Source organism: Dendropsophus ebraccatus, chromosome 14 (assembly GCF_027789765.1).
Source record: "Dendropsophus ebraccatus isolate aDenEbr1 chromosome 14, aDenEbr1.pat, whole genome shotgun sequence".
Classification (NCBI taxonomy): Eukaryota; Metazoa; Chordata; class Amphibia; order Anura; family Hylidae; genus Dendropsophus; species Dendropsophus ebraccatus.
Genome location: NC_091467.1, coordinates 48726989 through 48752372, shown reverse-complemented (window position 1 = coordinate 48752372; position 25384 = coordinate 48726989). Strand labels below are relative to the sequence as shown.

The following is a 25384-nucleotide window of genomic DNA, read 5'->3' as shown; positions in this document are numbered from 1 at the left end:
GACCTACCCCAAAAACAAGCTCCAGTTTGGTTTTGCAGGGTTAAAGTGGTTGTTCAACTTTTTTTCTTATTCGAATAGAAAAACAATTGTAAACTGTGCATTCCCCTTGAGGCCCTATTACACAAAACAATCGGCCGATAATCGTCTTGTGTAATAGAAGACAATGATCAGCCGACATGAACGATGTCGGCTCATTGTTGCAGTTGTTTGTCTTTCAACATGTTAAAAGACAAACTACTAAGATAGCGGCGATTTGCTGACGTCGCTGCGTGGAATAGGAACAGTGGCTGCAGACCGCTGCTATCTGCCATGGGCTTCCCGGACAATCTAGCGGTCACCCTGGAAGCCGCTCCACGCGGCCCCCTCTGCACTTACCGCTCATTGCCAATGTATGTAATAGCGCCAGCAGCGAGCGGGGAATGAGGAGCAAATGAGCACTGACAGCAATGGTTCGCTCCTCTCCGTTGCCCAGTGTAATAGGGGCTTTAGTTGTTTCCTCAAACTTTTTTTTCGTCTCTATGTCCCTGGACATCCTCTGTTTGTCTGCTTTTTGTATTTGTTTATCTAAAGAAGTTTAAAGGTCACGGGTCAGCAACTTACAGATGGGTGGGGTTTCAGTTGGGAGGGGCTTAAAGGAGTTCGGATTCTGGTTTTCCACAGCAATAAATAAATAGAAAGGTGACTGACATGAGGTGAAGTGGCATCTCTTCCCTCCATATTACACTGCCCCGCCACTGCAGATATGTACAGTCCAATAATATTGTTCCTTTATTTATATAGCTCCAACCTATTCTGCAATGCTGTACAGAGATTGTAGTCAGTCACCTTTATTGGTCCCCGTCCCCAATGGGGCTCACAATGTTTTGGAGTGTGTGATAAAATCCATGTAACCATTGGGGAACATACATGCAGCTGTTATCCTTGGTTGCATTTAATCCCAGGACTCCAACACTACAGAGTAACATGGCTAACCTCTGTGCCCCCCACAACATACATGGCTAACCTCTGTGCCCCCCACAACATACATGGCTAACCTCTGTGCCCCCCCACAACATACATGGCTAACCTCTGTGCCCCCCACAACATACATGGCTAACCTCTGTGCCCCCCACAACATACATGGCTAACCTCTGTGCCCCCCACAACATACATGGCTAACCTCTGTGCCCCCCACAACATACATGGCTAACCTCTGTGCCCCCCACAACATACATGGCTAACCTCTGTGCCCCCCACAACATACATGGCTAACCTCTGTGCCCCCCACAACATACATGGCTAACCTCTGTGCCCCCCACAACATACATGGCTAACCTCTGTGCCCCCCACAACATACATGGCTAACCTCTGTGCCCCCCACAACATACATGGCTAACCTCTGTGCCCCCCACAACATACATGGCTAACCTCTGTGCCCCCCACAACATACATGGCTAACCTCTGTGCCCCCCACAACATACATGGCTAACCTCTGTGCCCCCCACAACATACATGGCTAACCTCTGTGCCCCCCACAACATACATGGCTAACCTCTGTGCCCCCCACAACATACATGGCTAACCTCTGTGCCCCCCACAACATACATGGCTAACCTCTGTGCCCCCCACAACATACATGGCTAACCTCTGTGCCCCCCACAACATACATGGCTAACCTCTGTGCCCCCCACAACATACATGGCTAACCTCTGTGCCCCCCACAACATACATGGCTAACCTCTGTGCCCCCCACAACATACATGGCTAACCTCTGTGCCCCCCACAACATACATGGCTAACCTCTGTGCCCCCCACAACATACATGGCTAACCTCTGTGCCCCCCACAACATACATGGCTAACCTCTGTGCCCCCCACAACAAACATGGCTAACCTCTGTGCCCCCCGCACCATAGCTATCAGCTCCTGCTCTCCTCCATGTCATGCTGCCCTTACTGCTGCAGTTTCTAATGGCTTCAGATGTTAGCTCCTCCTACAGGGGAGGCGCTAAATCTATTTGGATGCATAACCCCACCCACCTGATGACTCACTGTTCCCCCACTGGCAGGAACAGGTAACAGAAAGGGAACGTGACATCACAGGAAGTAAAGAAAACACAGGCAGAGTGGTCATGTGACTGAACTTGAGAACAAAGTGCTCTAAATAATAAATTAAAGTGTATATAGAACATACAGCACCCACAGAAGTCAACGCAATGCTAGTTTATTGAAAAATCCTGGCCAACCCCTTTTAAAGGAAACCTTTCACCCTAGCACCCGCCCGCCTGACCCCCCGGGTGAAAGGTTTCGTTTAAGGGTATGCCTTAAATATAAGGCCTAGTGTAAAAGGAAAAGGCTACTCCGTGTAGTACAGGAATCTAGGATAATGTGTGATTGTTGAGGAAAAAAAGGTATATATATATGTTAAGCAGAGCTGCAGTGTAACATATGAGGAACAGAGGTATTGGCTGTAGTTTGCAGTATTACAACAAACAATATAGGGTGAAAATATAAGTAAATAAAAAAAAATCACAAAAATAAGCTTCCATATAGTTTTACAGATACAAACGTGGGCAATGTTGCCATCTTCTGGCTGATATGACAAAGTACATAACTGTTTTGCTTCTTTACAATAGAAATAACAAAAAGACACATGGAACTAATAAATTTTTGGGGTATCTGGGGAACCCATATGATTCAGGTTACGCTCCAACATACAATCTATATATCCAACTGCTCTATAACCCTACATGGTGAGGTGACATTCAATCATTTCCAAGCCACATACTTGTTGCTACAGAGCTAAGAGACGACAGAACACTCCTGGGATGTCCGCCAGTCCCGATTACCCAGCGCCAAATGACAGCGTTTAATGGCCAAGAAATGCTGAAAATTCTGGGAGAGATGCAATGCTGACAAAGGGTGAGAGTCTTACATGGAAAAGCAATGTATGCCAGGCAGAAGTCAGGGCATCCATAAATGATACAGACGCCTACACTGTAATAACCAGCTGAGAGATCATATCTATAGAACTTAGGCTCTGTGGATGACAGGAGGAAGGAAGGAGAGAGAGAGAGAGAGAGAGAGAGAGAGAGAGAGAGAGAGAGAGAGAGAGAGAAAGAGAGAGAAAGAGAGAGAAAGAGAGAGAAAGAGAGAGAAAGAGAGAGAAAGAGAGAGAAAGAGAGAGAGGCACACACGGGGTGGGGATGGGGGGTATGGAAGGGGAAAAAGGGGAGAGGGAAAAGGGAAGGGAGACAGGGAGAAAGAGTTAGGCTGCATTCCCATGGTCCGTGATGCTGACGGATCACGGACGTGGAATGCATGTACCGGAGTCCCCCCGCGCCAGGACAGCATCTGTAATTAGATGCTGGGAGTGGGGGAGACTGTATTCATAAGCGCCGCGCTGTAGTAACAGCACCGCGCGGCTGGGAATGCAGCCTAAGGGTACTATTGCACGGAACGATAATCGGACGAATCAGCCCGATTCCGCAGATTATCGCTCCATGTAATAAATACAACGATCAGCCAATGCCAACGATCATCGGCTGACCATTGATATAGGTTTGGACCTATTTTCGTCGGGCGCCGACCGCGCATCGCTACGTGTAATAGCGGTGCGCGGCCGGCTACTGACAATATACATTACCTATCCACGTTCCAGGGCTGCTGCTGCGGTCTTCTCCCCAGGTCCTGCACGCTCTAACTTCAGAGTGGCCTGTCAGCTGACAGGCCGCCCGGCCAATCACAGGCCGCGGCAGTCCCAGCTGACAGGCCACTCTGAAGTTAGAGCGCGCAGGACCCGTGGAGAAGAGGACCGCAGCAGCAGCCCTGGAACGTGGATAGGTATTGTATATAGTTAAGCAAGGGCTGCAAGGACATCGGTAACGATGTCCCTGCAGCCCTTGTTTAACGATTATCGGGCCGTGTAATAGGTCCAGTAAACGAGCGATGATCTAGCAGATTGCTGCTCGTTTACAGGTATTATCAGGCCCCCATCGGCCCGTGTAATACCACCCTAAGGAGAGAAAAGTAGGAAATAAAGATACTGAAGGAGGAAACAGAAGTACAGTAGATATGAGTAAAGGAAAAAGAAAAGGCACGAAGAAGAAAAACAAGGAAGAAATCACAAATGACAAAAGGGAAAAAATAAATGAATAAAAAAGAAAAGTGTTAAAGGAATATAAGGAGAGAAGAGAGGATGGAAGGTGGGTAGAGGGAAGTGCAAAGAAAAAAAATGGCAGAAAGGGAGATAGCAGGGAAAGAAGATTGTAGATAGAAAAAAAAAGTCCCTCCCCCTTTTTTCCATCTCTTCTCCTCCCTATTCTATTTCTTTGTTTCTGAATCCTTATAAGTTGGGACCTGGGCCCTATCATCAATGGGGAGTATTTAAATGTAACCTCTTCTCATGCTCATTCCCATATGTTTAGATGTTGTACCATCATGTACCTTATTGTTTGCGCCTTCGCAAGTGCTTATTGTACTGTTCTTATAAAAAAGTTTTTAAAAAACCTCAGAATTCAAAAAGAAAGAAAAATTAAAAGAATAGAAAGAAGTTAAAGGGGAGAGAAGAAAGTGAATGAAGAAAGGTAGGTAAAGGGAGACAGGAGGGAAGATATGGAAGGAAGGTACAAGGAGACAGGAGGGAAGGTATGGAAGGAAGAAAGGGAGGTACATGGAGACAGGAGGGAGGTACATGGAGACAGGAGGGAAGGGAAGGAAGGAAGGTACACGGAGACAGGAGGGAAGGGAAAGAAGGAAGGTACACGGAGACAGGAGGGAAGGGAAAGAAGGAAGGAAGGTACACGGAGACAGGAGGGAAGGGAAGGAAGGAAGGAAGGAAGGTACACAGAGACAGGAGGGAAGGGAAAGAAGGAAGGAAGGTACACGGAGACAGGAGGGAAGGGAAAGAAGGAAGGAAGGTACACGGAGACAGGAGGGAAGGGAAAGAAGGAAGGAAGGTACACGGAGACAGGAGGGAAGGGAAAGAAGGAAGGAAGGTACACGGAGACAGGAGGGAAGGAAAAGAAGGAAGGAAGGTACACGGAGACAGGAGGGAAGGAAGGTACACGGAGACAGGAGGGAAGGAAGGTACACTGAGACAGGAGGTAAGGAAGGAAAGTACACGGCGACAGGAGGGAATGAAGAAAGGTACATGTAGACAGGAGGGAAGATATGGAGGAAAGGTACACAGAGACAGGAGGGAAGATATGGAAGGAAGGAAGGTACACAGAGACAGGAGGGAAGATATGGAAGGAAGGTACACAGAGACAGAAGAGAAGATATGGAAGGAAGGAAGGTACACAGAGACAGAAGGGAAGATAAGGAAGGAAGGTACACAGAGAAAGGAGGTAAGGTATGGAAGGTAGGAAGGGAGGTACATGGAGACAGGAGAGAAGAGATGGACGGAAGTAAGGAAGGTAGGTAAAGGGAGACAGGAGGGAAGATATAAAAGGAAGGAAGGTGGGAGAGCTGAGATGAATTACTAAGTAAGGACAAGTTACAATACAAAAAACATAAAAAGGGGAAGATTAAGAACAAAAGAGAAATGGTATGGAAGACTTTTAGGCTAGGTTCATAGAGCGTTTTTGCATTTGTTTTACTGTATCCATTTTAGATCCTTAATTTTAGGGTACTGAAAAACGTGATGCACCATGCCTTTGTGTACGTCAAAATTTATTTTTAAAAAATCAATTTCCAACAGTTTTTTTTCTAATGCAAGTCAATAAAAAAAATTGATACTGCAGGATGGCATACAACTGCATCCTTTTTTACCATCATTTTTTTATTAAATGGATACATTAAACAGCCAGCAAAATAGCAGCATGGCTTTAGCCTTAATAAGGAATAGACAGTAAAATAATATATATATATATAGATATATATATATATATATATATATATATATATATATATAAAAAAAAAGGATTTGGTGGAAAAATAAAAAAGGGAAGGAGATGGAAGGATGGCAAAACAAGTAAATGAAGGAGAGAGAAAAAAAAAGCACCCCAGAAATAACAGAAGAGAAGAATAGAGACAGAAAAAAGAACACATAATGGCAAAAGGGCAGAAGAAACGGAGATAAGGGAAAGAAGAGGCCCGGCCTGGCTCCACTGTGTCCAAAACTGCCCCACCACAGCAGACAACAGCTACGAAAAGACAACTAGACACTATTGCTGGCTCACAGAACCGCCTAGAGGATGGAGTGAGTATTACACACCATCAAACAACGTCGCCTTGTTTTACATTTCTACATAATCTCCATAGCTGCCAACTAAACGACCCTGCAATTATATGACACATGTAGATGTAACAAGTCAGGGGGTCAGTGTCCATGCATGGGTGACCAGCCTATGTTATTATGTACATGACTGCAGCGGTATTATAGTGATATCACTATTTCCTAGAGATTAAAGGGGTACATTTATGATGCATCTGTCACTCACACAACAGGCAGTTGTAATTTTGCATCAGCTGGAGAGGCACAGATTGTGTCACTCCACCTAAGCGTGGTCACATTGAGAACTGCTGAATATTGGCATTCTTCTCTTGCCCTAAGTATTGAGGCAATGGTAGAAAAGGAGGTAGTTTACTTGGAATAGCTTTACCCTTTAGTCCAGGACTGTAAAAACATAGTGGTAAGTCTTCTTTAAAAACAGAAAGGGGAATGATCTTATAGGATTAAACCCTCCCACTTGACCACTGCTCAAAACTTCCTCATGTCACACCGACACAAAATCAAGCTGTGTGGTCACATGACAGAAGCCCCACTGATATGGAACCACAAAGTTTCCAAAAAGGTCATTTTTTTTAAATATGGTTTTTGTCCAGTTAGTCTTAATCTTTTATACAAACGTTCTGTGCTGCGTATAAGTGACAGGTGCAACGAACTGTTAGTGACATTAGGGTGAGTAAAGATTGTGGAATGGAACAGGAACTAGAGAAGCCACAAGGGGGATTGTGTAGCCACAGAAGCCGGCGGGTAGTTGGGTGTCAGTAAGGGTTACCATGAATGAGGACACACAGTATGGAGACAGTACATCTGGGTACCAACCTGGGCGGCGGCTCAGCCTGCTGCTCTTTCCTTAAAACAAGAAGCAATATTATGTTAGCTGTAATGCAATGATAAAATGGTGCGATCTCTGTTAATTCACAGCTACAATCTGCCTGGGACACAAGCGAGATACAAAGCAAGCGAGGGACGTGGCTGGGGGAGGAGGGGAAGGGGATGATGGTAAAAACTCCCATCCTAGTCTCATCTACTGAAGATACGACTTGTTCATACATAAAATAAAAACAAAAATGATACTAAGGTAAACTTAATAAAAATAATATACAAGTATCAATTTTAATATATGAGGCCAATTTCATAAATAAAAATAATGATAGTAACAATTATAATAATAATAAATTATTATTATTATTATTATTATTATTATTAGTGCGTTCACACGTAGAGGATCTGCGCAGATTTAAAGCTGCAGATTCAAAGCAAATCAATTCTGGACCATCAAATCTGCTGCAGATCCTGTACGTGTGAATGCACCCTAAGGGTACAAACAGACACACCGTATACGCAGCGTATTTTCTGCTGCGATACGCAGCAGATTAGATCTAAATAACTGAACACAGCATCAAATCTGCTGCAGATCTGCTGCGTATATGGTGTGTGTGTGTTTGTACCCTTAAAGATAGTAATAACATAAATGCATAATTAAAAATAAACAACATTAAAATTAACAGTATTAAAAAAATATTGTAACAATAGAAATTATACTCATAATAAAAAAACAAACATGTCTGTTACATAAACAAAAAACTCCTTACAAAAGTATACAAAAGAATAATAAAAGGTTATTCTTGAGACTTTTTCTATTCATGTGTGCTCAGAGTGCGGATGGATAGCACCCCCACCCCCAAGCCGCTGCTATCTTAGGCTACATTCACAAATTCTGTGCACAGTCCATATAGACGGATGACGTGCTAGGTAACGGACTTCGGAACTCCCGGCATCATCCTGAATGATGATGCCTTGATTTCTGAAATCAGCTCGATATTGTCACATTGTCCGAATATACAGTATATTGATTGTGCACACCACAAGGCCTAAGCGCCAGTTTTCACTGTGCTGTATTTCCTTGTGTCTGTATCACATCAGGACCTAAGGCCTATTCGTTTCAGTATCAGTATGTGCCAGTGGCGGTCTTTGACACCAAGCACCCCAAGCGATCGCTTGGGGCCCCCAACATCCAGGGGGGCCCCCACGCCCCGGTCTTGTGCTCAAGACCGCTGGACAGGACCGCTGCCTCGCTTGCTGCTGCCATCTGAACTGTAACTATGAGCACTCGTAATGAGCGCTCATAGTTACATGCAGCAGCACTGACAGGGCGGGAGACATTGGCTCCCTTCCTGTCAGTCACTCTTGTGGCCGCAGGAAGGGTTTTCCCTGCGGTCACAAGTGGCAGCTTTGTCCTTGTGGTGCCGGTGCTCCAGTGACATCACTGGAGCATCGGCTCCAGGACAAGGGGAGTGCTGCCTCTTGTGATCGCAGGGAAAACCCTTCCTGCGGCCACAAGAGTGAAGAGAAGAGGAGACGCCCGGACCCAGGTAAGTATAAGTGTTTGTTTTATTGTGTTATATACTATATGGGAGGGGGAGCACACAGGGGTCTGTTTAACTGGGGGAGCGCACATCAGGGGTCTATATAAATGGAGGGAGCACACAGGGGGGCTATATAACAGAGGGAGCACACAGAGGGGCTATAGACTACTGGGGCTTCAGAGAGGGGTCTATATACTACTGGGGGCAGCACACAGGGGGTTTATATACTACTTGGGGCAGCAGAATGGGGTCTATATACAACTTGGAGAGCACACAGGAGGTCTATATCCAAGTGGGGGAGCACACAGGGGTCTATATACTACTGGTGGGGCACACAGGGGGTCTATATACTACTGGGGGAACATACAGGGGGTCTATATACTACTTGTGAGGCACACAGGTGGTCTATATATAACTGGGGGAGCACACATGGGTCTGTATACTACTGGGGCAGCACACAAGGGGTCTATATAATACTAGTGGGGCACACAGGGGGTCTATATACTACTGGGGGAACCACACAGGGGGTTTATATACTACTGGAGGAGCACACAGGAGGTCTATATCCAAGTGGGGGAGCACACAGGGGGGCTAAATACCCCTGAGGGAGCACACAGGGGGCCTATATACTAGTGGGGGAGCACACAGGGGGTATATACAACTGGGGGCAGCACACAGGGGGTCTATATACAACTGGGGCAGCACACAGGAGGTCTATATACTTCTGGGGGAGCACACAGGGGGCTATATATAACTGGGGGAACACACAGGGGTCTATATACTACTGGGGGAAGCAAACAAGGGGTATATACTACTGGGGGCAGCACACAAGGAGTATATATTACTGGCGGTAGCGCACAAGTGGTATATACTACTGGGGGCAACACACAACGGTCTATTGTTTTGGAACGCCTGTCGAGGTGGGGCCCCAGACATAACTTCGCTTGGGGCCCCAGAAATGCCAAGACCACCCCTGAGTATGTCTGCCCCCTCAGCCACTGACTGGATGAGCAGGAAGGTCCTTGTGCCAATACAGACATAGGATGAGTCTTTAGGGGGGGCATGGGACGTGTAGTGCATCATTAGTGTATTGTATATATAGATCTCATAAGCAATGCATCTTACTATATGCCTAATAATAATAATAATAATAATAATAATAATAATCTCGTACTTCTCCAGAACATTGCTTGTGACTACTGTATCCACACAACTGAAGATGACAGCAATACAAGAATCATGGTTACTCATACCTATTGTGGTAGTATTATTATGATGTATTAATAAACATATCTTTTCTTCTTTCCCAACAATTTAACACAATCAAATGTTGTGCAGTGAGTGACACTAGGGGGCGCTGGCTACTGGAGGCTTCGCCTGTCAGTCTTTGGTTTGGTTTTTTTTGTATACTATTCCACACTTCATGTTTTTGAATAATACACTTCAATCTTTCTTTTCCCTAAATTTTAATATACCTCTATTTATTTCCCTATGTATTTTTTTTAAAAACTATAAATTCATAATGGACTATGCCAAACAAGGTCATGTTTGCCAAGTAGGCGGAGTTTTGAGTGAAGGGGTGAGGCTGCCTCCCTTATGCCTGCAAGCTGCATTAGATGTTTAAGGATTTAAGAGGAGACGTGTTATTTTTTTCAACCGAAGACCGCCATAGTAGGGGAGGGGGGCACTTTTTTATATGGAAGCAATAAGAAGGCAGTCTTACATTGAGGTAGGCATTACATGGCCACTACTACTGTGTAAAAGCAGTAAGAGGGTATTACTGTCAGGAGGGCTCTAATATTGTCAGAAGGGGTACTTTTACTGTGAAAATGGCACTAAAGCAGCACTGTTAATGTGAGTACAGCAGGGGATGCTATTATACAGTAGGGTAACATTACCATCTTTAGTCACTGGATGTAAATGCACTGTAATCACTTACATAATCTGCTACAATTTATAAGGATGCACTTCTACAGTTGTAAACATACATTACCCTGGGGTCAACACAAGCCCCTCCACCTGTGCTGAACCCCAATCTATGCCTTTTACTTCTACCCCCACCCCCCAATCCCATCCTTGGCCCAGTTCACAGGATAACCCTTTCAAAAATCTGAATATACATTATTATGTGATCCTGTCAGAGAGCAGCTGTTCAGACTACAACCTATAGAACCTGCCAGCAAATGATCTATAGCCTAAAGGTTAGTCTGGAAGGTGTGTGAGGGGGTTTCTCAGCACACATACAGGGCCATTCCCTCTCCTTCGCTTCATGCACATGGCAGGACCCGACACACTGAATAACTCAATATTCTAAAGAAGTAGGCAATCTGGGTCCCTGTCCTGCACTATATATCTACACCCAATGCTTGCTGGGGGAGGACGGGGGGGGGGGGGGGGGGGGGGGGGGTAACATGACATGGTACCTTATGTCTCTGTATGTAAGGTACCATGGCCTTGTATAGGTTGCACAACTGGGAACTTGTACTTGGATGCAATATGGCCCTTTGGAGTTGCATTTACCAATATGATAAAATAGTCATGGTTAGAACTGTGATAATCTTATCGTGTCTACGCCGCCATTTTCAGAAGCAGTAAAATGTAGACATGGGGGGGGCACTTTAATAATAAAACAGCTAGGGATTCGATGTGGAAACGTCATTCCTCCATCTAAACAATAATCGTGAACACACATGTATCACAGAGGGGTGAGTGGACTTATTGCTGCCTGCTCCTCGGCCTTTAGGGAGTCAGTAGGCCTCGCTCCTCATATGAATCGGGTGTAAGGATGAGATGAGTCACCGGAAAAGAGGGAGGCGTTGTTATGGAAACCACACTAGCCTGTATCCATGGAAACTGCATACTGATCGCTTGCAAGCCGAACACAGACTTGGCTGTGCATCGGGGAAAAAAAAGCTGCGACTGACCCCACGTTCCCAGCGAGGTCACAGCGAGTAAATAATTCACAAAAATACTCTCTGTATGGCCGAACCTGGACACAGAACATTAAAAGTATAGCCAGGAAAATCGATGATTAATATTTCAGGGTGAATTAATACTTAGATCCTGATTATTTTATACATGTATTTTTGTTATGGTGTAAGGTCACGTATACGATTGGATTCACGTCCACAGCTTTGATGCGCTGTTGTTGGATGATCCCTTGCAGTGAATGATGGCGGGTGACAGAGGAAAACTGCATAAAAAGTATATTTAATGTCCACTTTGCTAGAGGACAATTTATTAATTTTGGAGGGTTTTTATCAAAAATAATGTGACCATCATGACACAAAAAAACAAACAAACAATTCCCATACATTGTAGCGGTACATGTATGTTAGAGGAGGGTCTGCTTTTCACGATCCTCATCTCTTGGCCACAGTGGTTACAAAGAGCGTCTCTCCCTCTGGAGGACCTATCCTGTCCTGCATTACAAAAACAACCCCATTGATAAGAATGGACACTGTGTAATGCTTTATTTCTCCAGTGGTGGCGCTGCAATAAAAGTGAACCCTTACTGCCAGATTTCACTATGTGATCTAATTATTATTGTGAGACCCTTTTATCAAGTAACGATAACCCTTTTAAAGATGAATGCCCTACTTCACAGCACATGCACTCAACTACATATCTAGCCAGTCTCCACATAAGATAATGGAATCAAAAGGTTCCGACAGGTCACACTTTGAGATCATTGTAGGTCGGCATTACATGTCATCTTGTGCCGATGCCATTGGTTAGAGTTAGGTGGCAACATTAGCAAAAATACTATAGATCCACAAAATGCAGAAGAAGCCAAGAATGGGCATAACTGGGAGGAGAGGAGGGTGATTAGGGGCGATCATGGTGCAGCACAGCTCAGCCCCCCCATCACATACTGTATACTACGCTGCATGAAATAATATGTCACATTGACCAATCCTGCAAAAATTCCCCCCTGGCACATCTGACCTGAACGTAAGTCCCGATTTGCTCTTCAAGTTCCGAAGAAGGTCCAGTTGATTCAGTGGTGGGATTAACCTAAGGAAATAATACAGAACAATGAATATCAGAGATATATTTGCTCTTATTGCAGGTCTATCACAGCCGATTCCTACGGTCGGACTGAGGACTGTTGCACAAGACAACAATTGTTGGTGGTCGTTCCATCTCAGATGTATTAAACTCAATGCCAATCCATACGCTATTACTATATACTATTACTAAACCATCACGTAGCTGTGGTATCCTTAGGTGTGGAATTTGCCTTGGCTACATTTTCATATAGTGGCAGCAGGTTTTATTCTATCATACAGACTCGTCAAATGAAGACTTTGTGAAGGATCTTCCACCAATCCCCAAAAAATAGCATTAAACAGAAACACTATAACGTGACTATTCTGACACTTAAAGAGGCACCATTCAGGAAAGACAACCCCCAAGCTATACACACAGAGTAACAAATGAGGAACATTACTGCACTATGAGACGATATCTCATGAGCGATGTAGACACAACACAAGAGCTTTACGGGAATCGAGAGGAACGCCAGGCTCGGCCTATAGAGGCCAACATGGAGCTACAGTGTAGTTGCCACCAGAAAGCCATGAATGAAGGTTCAGTCTACTAAATGGCTGCCTTATGTAACATATCACTTGGGTGGCCATACTGTAGCCTGAATTAACACATCTTATCAGGTTACGGGGCATAATGATATGCCCTCAGATGGCTCAACCTGGCCATCTACATGGCAGATAAGATGTATTTTGGACAAAAACAATCCCTCATTCCCAGACATGTGTATGAATCACCAAAAATAATGTTATTTCCTTTAACACACAAGGTTACCACAGAATGTTCACAAAGATCTCACAGTCACTGGGGGGTACACAAATCACAGCTAACATGGCAAACCAACAGCACAATGCCAGGGAAAGGGTGGACAACAGAATGTTCCACATATATCAGTGCCATACCTGGAAGCGCCATACGTTTGAGAGCTGCTCGTCGAACAGCAAAGGAGGGGAGAAAAGCAAAAAAGATCAAGAATATGTGGATGTGCTAGAACAAAGGGGGGGGGGGGGGGGGTATATGGACTAAATTAAATGACATTCTATTGTATTAGCGATGTAGTAGTTATTACAAGCGTGTAGGTGGTGTTGTGGTCATACAGTACTTTATGTGCACAATTTTGACCAAAGACACTCCCATATTTTGGCCAAAAAGACTAATCTTGCGTTTTGGCGTACAGCGGCACATAAATACATTTTCTCTACTCTTCGTTTACAACTCATTTAGGCACCAAAAGAAAAACCCTATTGTGCTGTAACTTGTCCTATAACTTGTCCATAACCTATTAGACTCTCCTATAAATGTCATTCCACACCCAGACCCCAGAACATTGCAAAGAGTTACCTATTATCCTCGGATGAATGAGCCGTCTTCATACGTTCATATGACACAACAAAAATCTACTGATAATGGGAGGGGGTGGAGGGGGTCAAATGAGAAAAACAAAAAAATAAAAAAAATAAAAAAAATTACACAAAAGCAAAGAGAAGAATAAAATTAATGTGTACAACAAAATGTAAAATTTAACTGAAAAACAAACACAAAATTTTCAAGCGATGAGACAACAGAATCTGTGAGGGAAAGGGGTGTGGGCCTTGTTTGGGGAGGGGGTGTCACGTGACACATGGAGAAGTCTTCTACCTGTACATTGGCACGGCGACAGTGCGTTCGTAATAATGCCACGTAGAGTGCAGGTCCATGCGAGACAAGTTAGTGGCGTAGAATCTCCAAGATGCCTACAAAACGAAAGGTTGGTTACTCCTTCTTGACAGACATGATTTTGGGTAGGTATACAGTACCAGTGGAGCCAGTTTGGGGGTTAAAATATCAACAATGTAGTTAGGCAATTGCTTAAATCTTTAGTAGGAAGAATCCAATAGCTATGGTCTGCGTTCCAGGTGGGGAAGGGGCAGCACATACTGTATATGACCTCTTCAGGAGAACCCAGAGCTGTCTAGGTGGCCTGCTAGGTCAAAAGTATGTAAAGGAGAGGGCCTCCCTCTATGAGCCAGAAAAGCTACTAAGCCATCACATAGTTGGCCATTCTGCAGGAGGAGTGCCCAAATGTAGCTTTCCCCGACAACAAGAGATTTTCACTAGGGGCTCAGTTTTTCTGCAATGAAATCCACAATGAGATCCATGAGAAAAAAAAAAGCATCTGTGGTTCCGCAAATCAAAACAGCCTAATAAATTGGGCAACATATAACTCTACCCCAAGGCTTACTTAGTAAGCAACCTATAGATGGTGGAGAACAATATCCTTTGTGGAGGACAGTTATTTACGAGAATAAAAGTCAGACTTCATGATGGAACCTCATTATCGACCCCCAAGTCAAAAGGGACTGTGTAGTGTTGATGGAGATCTAGCACACCATCACTTTCAGTTATTATATTAGAAAGGTGGGTGACTTTTCAGTATGATTTGGACATCAATGGGCCCCCATAAATGTCCTATAGATGCTGGTCCCACCTCTACCCCCCTCCAGCCTGATTGTGGGGGTAGTGTAAAGCTGAGAACAATCCAATAACCATGAGGTTAATCCAATGGCTATGGAAGGTAAAGGGTTTTTCCAATAGTGAGCCCTATTTTCTGTGGTCTTATTTGCTTTCCTTTTGCTTTTCATGCAAACTGTCCTCATTGTAACCCAATGTCCTGTCTGGTGTACACCTTGTAATGGACTTCCTGTTCCTGCATACACTCTACCTGGGAATACAGCCAGCTCTACTTCCCTTCTACCGTGTGGGAGAAATTACAGTCAAGAAGACCTAGTGGAAGGGAAATAAACTTGGCTGAGTTCCTAGCTACAGTGTACACCAGTAATAGGAAGTCAGGAAAGGCAAATTGGGCTAATGATGATGATGACAAAGCAGACAGTTGGCACGTTCACTGTAGGAAAATTCCTTTAGGCAGAATATCTTCCTCTGTTTTCTGCTTCCCAATCACCTCTAACAGCAGCAAACCAAGGGAGCCCTTGATCAGAGATCCAACCCAATAGATCAAGTTTCCCTTAGCAATAAGCAGCATTGGTTATCTTGGACCTAATGACATGATAGGATCTGTAGCTCCAGAACAATTTCAGCTGTGCTATTATGGCGCTGCCTCGGTTCCAAAGTTTTACCTCACCCTGGTGAGACTGAAATGAGGACGTTCACTCTGCATTTTATTATTTCTCACCTTTCCCTAAAAACTCCCTTGGTGCCATCTGTTCTGGCGCTGGAGCTGGCTGCGGCACACGATGACGCGAGTGCTTTGACAACAATGGGCAGATTTATGATGTGAAGATTACACCTCCCACACGCGGTCTATAACAGGTCTAAGCCATGGGACCGGGGGAATCGAGGACAGTCAGCAGTTACCTGGATCAGTCCAGCTGCAGGATTACGCCGCTTCTCAAAATGCTTCTGTCTGTGCTGTTCTTGAACTTTCAAGGCAAATCCGGATCCAAGGATTCCCTGAAGGGATGACATTACATTTACATAGAGCTGTAACGGGCTGGTGCTATAACATAACATTACAGTGGCTTAGGCACCATTATATAGCAAAAGCCTAAGCTGAGGGCCTTATTGTTTGCAAAAGGGGTTATCAACATAAAAAAAAAAAAAACAAGATTCTTTCTTCCAAAAACACTGCCACACCTGTCCTCAGGTCGTGTATGGTATTACAACTCGGCTCAACAAACTTCAGTGGAACTGAGCAGCTGTACCACACGTAAACTGACGACAAGAGTGACGCTACTTATGGAAAAAAGCAGCTATGTTCTAAATCTACTAAAACCTGAAATCAAGTGTTCAATTTTTCAGCACCGACACAGGTAAAAATAGGTATTAACATGGTACCCACTAAAATTATTGGAATGTTTATATACATGGATATCTTGGAACCTCCAGTGAAGGAGACAGTCTTGATCGTTGCTCTTTTCCAGGTTTGTGACCCCCCTCATTAATTATAAATTCCCTAGTAGGGTACAGGAAATTGGATTTTGTACACCAGAGAACTGAATTATAAAGCAATTTACTTACAGCAGGAAGAGCAAAGAAGGAGACTCCAATGAGAGTGAAGGTGGCAGCAAGAAGTCGACCGTTCCACGTCTGTGGATACTTATCTCCATAACCAATTGTAGTCAGGGTAATCTGAAGATAAATAAACAACATCCCTAGAGGTAAACAGCTGGAAACAATTAATTTACCAGATACAAAAGCCACCATAGACTGACAGGGAATAACCTCAGTATGATGGACTCTATCTGACAAACAAATATTTCAGGCCCACAGTGTTCAGATTAAAGGGGTTGTCCGGCGATAAAAAATTATTCACAGAATAACACACATTACAAAGTTATACAACTTTGTAATGTATGTTATGTCTGTGAATGGCCCCCTTCCCCGTGTTTCCCCCCACCCACGCTAGACCCGGAAGTGTGGTGCATTATACTCACCGCATCTCGTGTCGTCCACGGTCTCCGATCCTCAGCAGTGACGTCTTCTTCAGGAGGCCGGCGGATCTTCCCGAGTGCCGGCCACCCTCTGCAGCGTCATCCGAAGCTCAGCCGCGATTGGCTGAGCATAACTGTGCTCAGCCAATCGCGGCTGAGCGGCTGATGACGCGGCCACGTCATCAGCTGCTCAGCCGCGATTGGCTGAGCACAGTTATGCTCAGCCAATCGCGGCTGAGCTTCGGATGACGCTGCAGAGGGCGGCTGGCACTCGGGAAGATCCGCCGGCCTCCCGAAGAAGACGTCACTGCTGAGGATCGGAGACCGTGGTTGGCACGTGACAGGTAATGTATAGCGCACCACACTTCCGGGTACAAGGGTGGGGGTGGTGGGACACGGGGAAGGGGGCCATTCACAGACATAACATACATTACAAAGTTGTATAACTTTGTAATGTGTGTTATTCTGTGAATAATTTTTTATCGCCGGACAACCCCTTTAATCATTTAGGGGGACTGATCAGGAAAAGGGTTAAATTATCAGGATTCCCTGTAATACGTGAATAGATAAAGCGATCGCCACTACTGTCCCAAACTAAATAATTAATAATCCATTATTTTACAAGGGAGAGTGGTGTCCCACCACAAATGTTCTTTTCTGTTTCTCATGCACCTTTCGTAACAGCTCTGTACTCAGGTTAAGTGGTGATGAAGGGTACTTTGCAGTTTCACCACTAGATGTCAGTATTTTGTATTTTTATGTATTTCATAGCTGAAGGAAGCTAAGGCTTGAGATCTGTGTTGTTTGTGACCTATAGGAGGTGCTTTCTACTTCCCCACCACTCACAGGGTACATTACTTAGCCCTTGTAGGAAGTTAGTTACTTAGTGGAGGAAGTACAGTTTAGTTCTGGTCAGATTCTCGTGGGAGAAAGACACACAGAGCAAACATCCCTGCTATAGCCTGGCTTATGCCAGTACCCTTCTCTGGGACCAAAGAACTGTCTAGTCTAAGACACCAAAGTGTACAGATGCATATAGAGACAACCAATTCTTCTAGTATTCCTACTATATCTACTAAGCAGCGCTAAGCACTTTAAGGGAGAACATACCAAGAATACCCTAACCCACGCCGTGAACCAGTCTAAAAAGTGCAGGGCAGTATGCTAAGAACCAGAGGAATTAGCCTGGATAGGACAAAGCTACCAATGAAAGGTTTACGTATCCTATCTCGCAGTGCAGGTAACTGGGACACCCCCAGAAACTTAGCTTCACCCAGATAACCATAGATGGGGCTTGTATCACCCTATTAGGACTAGTCACTCGACACTGTAGGGCACAAGGTGGTCAGACCAAAGTCTATACACAGTACAATACAGTATTCACTCTAAAGTATTTCTCCAAAAGTACCGGCAGAGTACATAGCTACACTGGGTCAGGACTCAGTCGACAAACTCTTCTCCTCTATCCTACTCAACTCTCCAAGTACTGCAACAGCTGCCTCTCTTCTACTCTAAACACCTCCTCAAGCACAAACAGGTTCAAGTACTGAAGTCTATGTGAAGATTTAGGTAATCTGCTGAAGTGTATTGTATTACTGAAAGACTGCACAGTAAAAGTTGTTCTTTTTTTATATCACTGGGACTCCATTATACTTAATCCGCACCGGCACCCATACACACACAATCCGCGCACCATGTTTTTTCCCCCCCCCTTTCTGTGGGTGGTGGTGCCGATGGTTCGGGTGGGTCAGTTGCCACTCAGGACTACCGTGACAAGAGCACAAGTGACCCACTACAACCCGGCAGAACACCGACCATTTGGGGAACATTATAGACCGGCCACACTAAAACTGGTACCAACTGCTGGACAAGCACTGGCATCACAACACTTCCATCACTGGCAGAGTAGTGCACAGCCGACCACCACAGAAGTGGCGTCACCAGTAAATCACGGCATGTCACTGGTCGAGTACCCCAAGAGCATTGCACAAAAACATGTGGTGTGCAAGGCTGTGCAGCCTTGAGTTAGTGGCATCCCTGCTGCCTGCTAAAGGTGAGTGCCCTTATCAATTTCCTATTTTTCTATTTGCTTGAAAAATTACCAGGAACTGTGACTGTGGTGACTTGTAATAGTACAAAACATCTGATAATACTGACCCCAATGGTCACGACTAACTGCTATAATACTGGTCCTATATAAAAGGATATACTATAACTACTATAATACTGCGCCATTTGACAAGGATGAAACTACTATAATACTGCCCACTATGTACAAGAATAAAACTACTTAATAACAAAGTAGGAGCAGAGTGTCAGCACAACGGGTACTAAATGATATGTGTCCAGACGGAGAACACTGTATGAAGCTGTGGAGCCCTCAGGCAGAGCTAATAAGTGCCCTATATCGCCGATGCATGGGTCAGAACCAAGGCAGCATTCATAGAAAAGTAGAAAAAACATTTCCAGCACTCACCAATCTTCAATGCAGGTATCATTTTATTCATGTGGAAATCACATAACAGAGAGGGGACGGATGGGGGTGTGATGTGTTTCCTAGAGCGACTGCAGTTTCAGGCACTCAGCATATCTTCCAACACAGGAAGATAGTCTGAATGCCTGAGTGCCGTAAGATAGGCTAATTGCCTGAAATGGCCATCTCCCTAGGAGACACATCACACCCCCATCTATCCCCTCTTTGCCATGTGATTTGGCGAGTGCTGGAAATGTTCTCTTCTACTTGTCCATAACTACTATAATACTGCTCCTATGTACAGGAATATAACTACTATAATACAACATGGAGAGAGAGGAGCGGCTGCACATCCCACCTATGGCTGATACTAGTGCTGCTACGCTTATTTTAAAAACCAACGTCAGGATGTTGGCATATAATTTGATCAAACCATACCGCCCCGTGTACTACGTGCAGGTCTTCTGGTTCACACAGGTCCCTACACTAACTCCACACTGTGTTGGTTGGTGGCCTCCAACCCCACAAAGCGTGCACATGCAGGGAAGGGAGGCTATGGAATGGCCCTGCAACCCCAATGTCACAGGACCAGACCCAAAATGCCCCACCAATACCCAGCCAGCACCATTGGCGGAGAAGGCTGCCCCCAAACAACACAAGTATGAATATGGTATTGCACTCACCAACACTGCTGCAAACAGAATGGGAAAAACATGGAGGTACTGACATGTGACCACAGGTATATTCTGCTGATTTGGGTCACGTGGGTCTTACAAAGGGGAGTGCCAGCTTCCCAGAAAAGGGAGAAATGTAAAACATGACATGGAGAGAGAGGAGCGGCTGCACATCCCACCTTCCCCGCTGGTGGTGCCGGCCGGGTTTTGGGGCGGTCCTTTGGGTTTGGTCCTGTGACATTGGGGTTGCAGGGCCATTCCATGGCCTCCCTTCCCTGCACATGCACGCTTTGCGGGGGTGGTGGTTGCTGACCGACACGGTGGTGAGTTACCGTAGGGACCAGTGTGAACCAGGGGACCTGCATGTGGTACACGGGGCTATTATGGTTTGATCAAATTATATACCGACACCCTGATGGTTTTTAAAATAGGCCTAGCGGCACTAGTGTCAGCCATAGGTGGGATGTGCGGCCGCTCCTCTCTCTCAATGTCGGAACTACTATAATACTACCTCTATAAACAAGAATATGACTACTATAATACTACTCTTATGTACAAGAATATAACTAGCATAATACTGCCCCATATGTACAAGAATATAACTACTATAATACTGCTCCTATGTACGAGAATATAACTACTATAATACTGCCTCCTATACACAAGAATATAACTACTATAATACTGCTCCTATATACAAATATATAACTACTATAATACTGCTCCTATGTACAAGAATATAACTACTATAATACTATCCCCTAAGTACAAGAATATAACTACTATAATAATGACCGCTATGTACAGGAATATAACTACTATAATACTACCCCTATGTACAAGAATATAACTAGCATAATACTGTTCCTATGTACAGGAAAATATAGTATATATTGGCTGGAGAAACTTTCAGTCTTGCCATCTTTGTAGACAGGGACAACAGTATTATTCTTGGAAGGAATGATTTAACTTTCACATAGTGAAATATTTATGAGGTTCAGGTTCCATCAGGCACTGTGATGCTCAACTCTTATAAGGTCGGTATGTCTGTACTATACACAACAGAAGAGATATCTTTTTGTACTTAAAGAGACAATAAACCTAAAATCTATCTTTTAGAAACTTGTTATACAATTAGGTGTCATTGTTCCCTGTTGTCAGCCAGACTGGGCTAGACAAACTTCAGCATCAGAGAGAGATTCCTTAGTATGGCTGCTGAGTATATGGACCCTGAGTAATGTGACCACCACCTTAGATACACACTCTAACCATGTATCTAAAATATATATTATAATTCTTCAGTGTGCTGTGTAGATGGCACAGGCTCAAGACACTCACCAGTCCCCACCACAAGGCGTCAGCATAAGTATCAAACATTTCGCTGTTCTCTTCTTTCTCTGCCAGATACACCAGGAATGAAGCCAAGATGAGACACAGGAAGCCGATGTACCAGGCTGTTATCAGTTCCTAAAAACAAAGTTACAGTCAAAAATATTCTCCTTAAAGGCACCCTGCACCTGATATCTACGCCCCCTCCACTTACTGTGCAGTTTACCTACTGCTCCCTTTTATCAGCCATCCTTAGTGTGCTTTCCTCCAAACCTATATGTGTGCTATACTAGCTGCTCCTCTTATAAAGTGGAACTACAATGCTCAGATAAATAAAGGGAACACTTAAACAACACAATGTTATTCCAATTCAGTCACTCTTCTGTTAAATCAACCTGTCCAGTTATGAAGCAGTTATTTGCTGTTGTGCTAATAGAAAAGACGTCCCCTATAAAGGAGCAGTTCTGCGGGTAGTGACCACAGACCATTTCTCTGTTCTCATCCTTTTTGGCTGTTGTTTTGGTCATTTTTGGATTATAGTTATTGTATTGTAGCATCTGAATTCCGGACGTGCATCAGGAAAGCTTCTAGAATTCTGGACGCTGTGGGAGCATCCATGCAGGAATTCCAGTGACAAATAGGTCAAGAAATTCTAGAACCTGTCCTATTTTCAGGAACGGACACCCTTCAGGAAAAATTTTGAAGTGTTTTCGTGACTAATGTAACCCTATGGGCCCGGAAATCAATCTGGATTGTCTGATAAGAAATCCGGACAAGGGGGCCCTTCAGGTTCATGGTGGAAATCTTGAAAACAGACAATATGTTCCCCTAAGAAATTCAGCAATTATATATGAGTATATCAGAGCTGAGAATTTGTTTTTCTAATACGGCACAGTATTATTTCCACACATTGACAAAAGCATCATTTGTTCACTGCGGTGTTACAGGACTGCAGGGGACCTGATACGTAATGTTAAGTGCATTAACAGGGTCTGCTACAGTAAACAGCGGTATGTGTGGTACGTACTGTATCCAGCCCATGAGCGGTGTGTGTGTGTGTGCACGTGACCAGTAAGTGAACAATGTCTGTACAGTATATGTTCTAGGTGTGTGCAGTATGCGTCCAGCATGTAAGGGGTGTGTGCGGTACGTGTCCAGTGTGTGAGGATTGTGCGATATATATCCAGCATGTCTGAAGAATATGTGGTATGTATCCAGCCTGTAAGGCGTGTGTGGTATCTGTCCAGCGTGTGAGGGGAGTGTGCAGTATGTGTCTAGCATGTGAAGGTTGTGCGGTATATATCAAGCATGTGAGGGGGATGTGTGGCATGTTTCCAGCATGTGAGGGGTGTGTGGTAAGTGTCCAGTGTGAAGGGTGTGTGCGGTATGTGTTCAGCAGTAGGTATTGGGGAGGTGCGGTATGTGTCCAGCATGTGAGGGGTGTAAGTGGTACGTGTCCAGTGTGTAAGGTGTATCTGTAAAATGTGTCTGGCGTGTGGAAGGTGTCTGGTATATGTCCAGTGTGTGAGTGGTGCATAAGTGCCCATTGTGTAAGTGGTGTGTGCAGTGTAAATCCAGTGTCCAATGTGTAAGTGGTTAGTGCGGCATGCATCCAACGTGCGAGTGGCGTGTGTGGTAATTGTCCAGTGTGTTAATGATGTGTTTGATATGTGTCCAGTGTGTACGTGGTGTGAGGGAATGTGCCTAGTGTGTGTCCAGTGTGTACGAGGTGTGAGGAAATGTACCCAGTGTTTGGGTGTGTGCAGTGTGTGTCCAGTGTGTACGAGGTGTGAGGAAATGTACCCAGTGTTTGGGTGTGTGCAGTGTGTGTCCAGTGTGTACGAGGTGTGAGGAAATGTACCCAGTGTTTGGGTGTGTGCAGTGTGTGTCCAGTGTGTACGTGGTGTGAGGGAATCTACCCAGTGTTTGGGTGTGTGCCCAGTGTGTATGTGGTGTGAAGTAATGTACCCAGTGTTTGGGTGTGTGCAGTGTGTCCAGTGTGTGAGTAGTGTGTTTGAAGTGTACGCAGTTTGTAAGTGTTGTGTGGGTGTGTCATTTCCATCATTTTTCGATGGCTTTCCCATTCTAAAAGTAAGCTTCTAGTGTGGTGGAAAGATCAAGTTTTAGTTTTGTTATGTGAATTTACTAAAGGCATCAGGACACATTAATAAATATGTCAGTTTAAAAAACTAAAACCCTGAGGTGTAGGGTTGTGTCCAGAGTGGTGTATGCCTATATTATACTATAATGTATACTATGTACAATTATATCCTTATAACTTGTCATTCAGCTTTCCCCTGATCCTGAAAAGCATATTTACCCAGCATGCATTAATACAGCCCATGCATCTATTTTAACAGAACTAGACAGATTGGCTGATCAGAATTAAGAAAAGGTCAACAACCCCACAAAGTGGCAATGCTTGTCACAATGCTTATCATCCAGCTTTCCCAGACGCAGATATACCAGGCAAGTTTGTTGATTTTTTTTTATTTTACATGGAAACACTCGACAGTAAGGCAGTGCAAAGCCTGACTGTAACCTGTAGGTGGCAGCACTTCTAGAGGAAGAAATGTATTTTCACTGTGTGGTGGTGGTGCAGGTGCTGAATGTTGGGTAGGAGGTGGTAGGGGTTACCTGTGGCTGACTAGCTGTATAAGGAGGGGGGGGGGGGGTCAAACTGTAAAAATAAGTTTTTAGAGATCTTTTTCTACAAGATTAGTTGTGTGTGGTATTGCAGCTCAGTTTAATTGAAGTCAATATGGCTAAGGTGTAATACCACACACAACCTGTGGGCAGGTGTGGCACTGTTTTTTTGTATAAGGCAGCCAGGTTTATCTAATGCTGCGCAAGCTCTTTTAGGTTGGATCACTGTCATGCACTCATACAGATAAGATAACTGTACAGTGAGTAATACCTTGCTGTGCGCATACACCACAGAGCCCAGCAGTTTCCATGTTCCTCCTCTCCGGTCCATACGGATCATACGCAGAATCTGCAGGAACCTCAAACTCCTAAGAGCCGAGGTGGCGAAGACATTCCCCTGTGACCCCGCCGACAGGACCGCAATGGATGCTATCAACACCATGATGTCTGCACAGAAAAGAAAAGGGGGTAGTCAAAAAGTTGTACCCCAAGAAAACAATGGCTGCAACCAACATTACTAACATGTACATTTCCCACATTTACAGGGTGACGAGATGTGTTATCAGGGAGGAGGCTCCCTCTAGTGACATGGTACCAGTTATATACTAAAGAAACTTAGCAGGAGCCTGAAAAGGTCACTTGCTACCTAGCTTCAAACAGATGGCAGAACTGGCCTTACCAATGACACAAAATGGCTTGCGAGCAAACTTCAGCCGCCCTCTCCATCCTCTGTAACGGCAGCAGCAGCCGGCAGCCCAGATCCGGACAAAGTATTCTACGCCGAAGACCACAATTGTGACAATTTCCTGGGGGAGAGAAAAGATGGTGAATTATGGTATCCATGACTTGTATAAAGATTCCAGTTGTGCCCCAGTTTATTAGGCACTGGTTAGAAAACTATAATGTCCCGATAGGTATCTGCAGTTATGGCACAAACAACTGACCTGCCATCAATGCCCAAGGTAGGACATATTATTAAACATGATTACAGAGCTGACAATCTATTTTCCATACATACCAGTATATAGAGGGCGCCCTCTGACTTCTCCTCATACTCTCTAATCGTGGAAAACACAGAAAGAACGAGACAGGAAAAGACAAGCAGAAACCTGAGGAAGAAGGGAACAGTGACTTACAATTCCTATTATACTGCCCCCTTTGTACAATAATATAGCCTCTATACAGTAATACCCTCCCCAAAGCGTTA

The 25384-nt window shown here is 44.5% G+C and overlaps 1 protein-coding gene across 4 annotated transcripts in view; it reads right to left on the bottom strand.

Annotated features, from left to right (window-relative positions):
- KCNQ2 (potassium voltage-gated channel subfamily Q member 2) overlaps window positions 1-25384 on the bottom strand; it is a 68149-nt gene that overhangs the window by 23930 nt on the left and 18835 nt on the right. The window contains exons 2-11 of one of the 4 annotated variants that reach the window (XM_069953836.1): window positions 25196-25286; window positions 24857-24983; window positions 24449-24624; window positions 21541-21669; window positions 16643-16753; window positions 15980-16075; window positions 14264-14358; window positions 13528-13551; window positions 12524-12592; window positions 7029-7058 (exon numbers count right to left, since the gene is read on the bottom strand). In XM_069953836.1, the coding sequence (XP_069809937.1) occupies window positions 7029-7058; window positions 12524-12592; window positions 13528-13551; window positions 14264-14358; window positions 15980-16075; window positions 16643-16753; window positions 21541-21669; window positions 24449-24624; window positions 24857-24983; window positions 25196-25286 (948 nt within the window). Of the gene's footprint in view, window positions 1-7028; window positions 7059-12523; window positions 12593-13527; window positions 13552-13966; window positions 14026-14263; window positions 14359-15979; window positions 16076-16642; window positions 16754-21540; window positions 21670-24448; window positions 24625-24856; window positions 24984-25195; window positions 25287-25384 lie in introns of those variants that run through there. The other 3 variants (XR_011359858.1, XM_069953834.1, XM_069953835.1) reach the window with 3 other exon arrangements.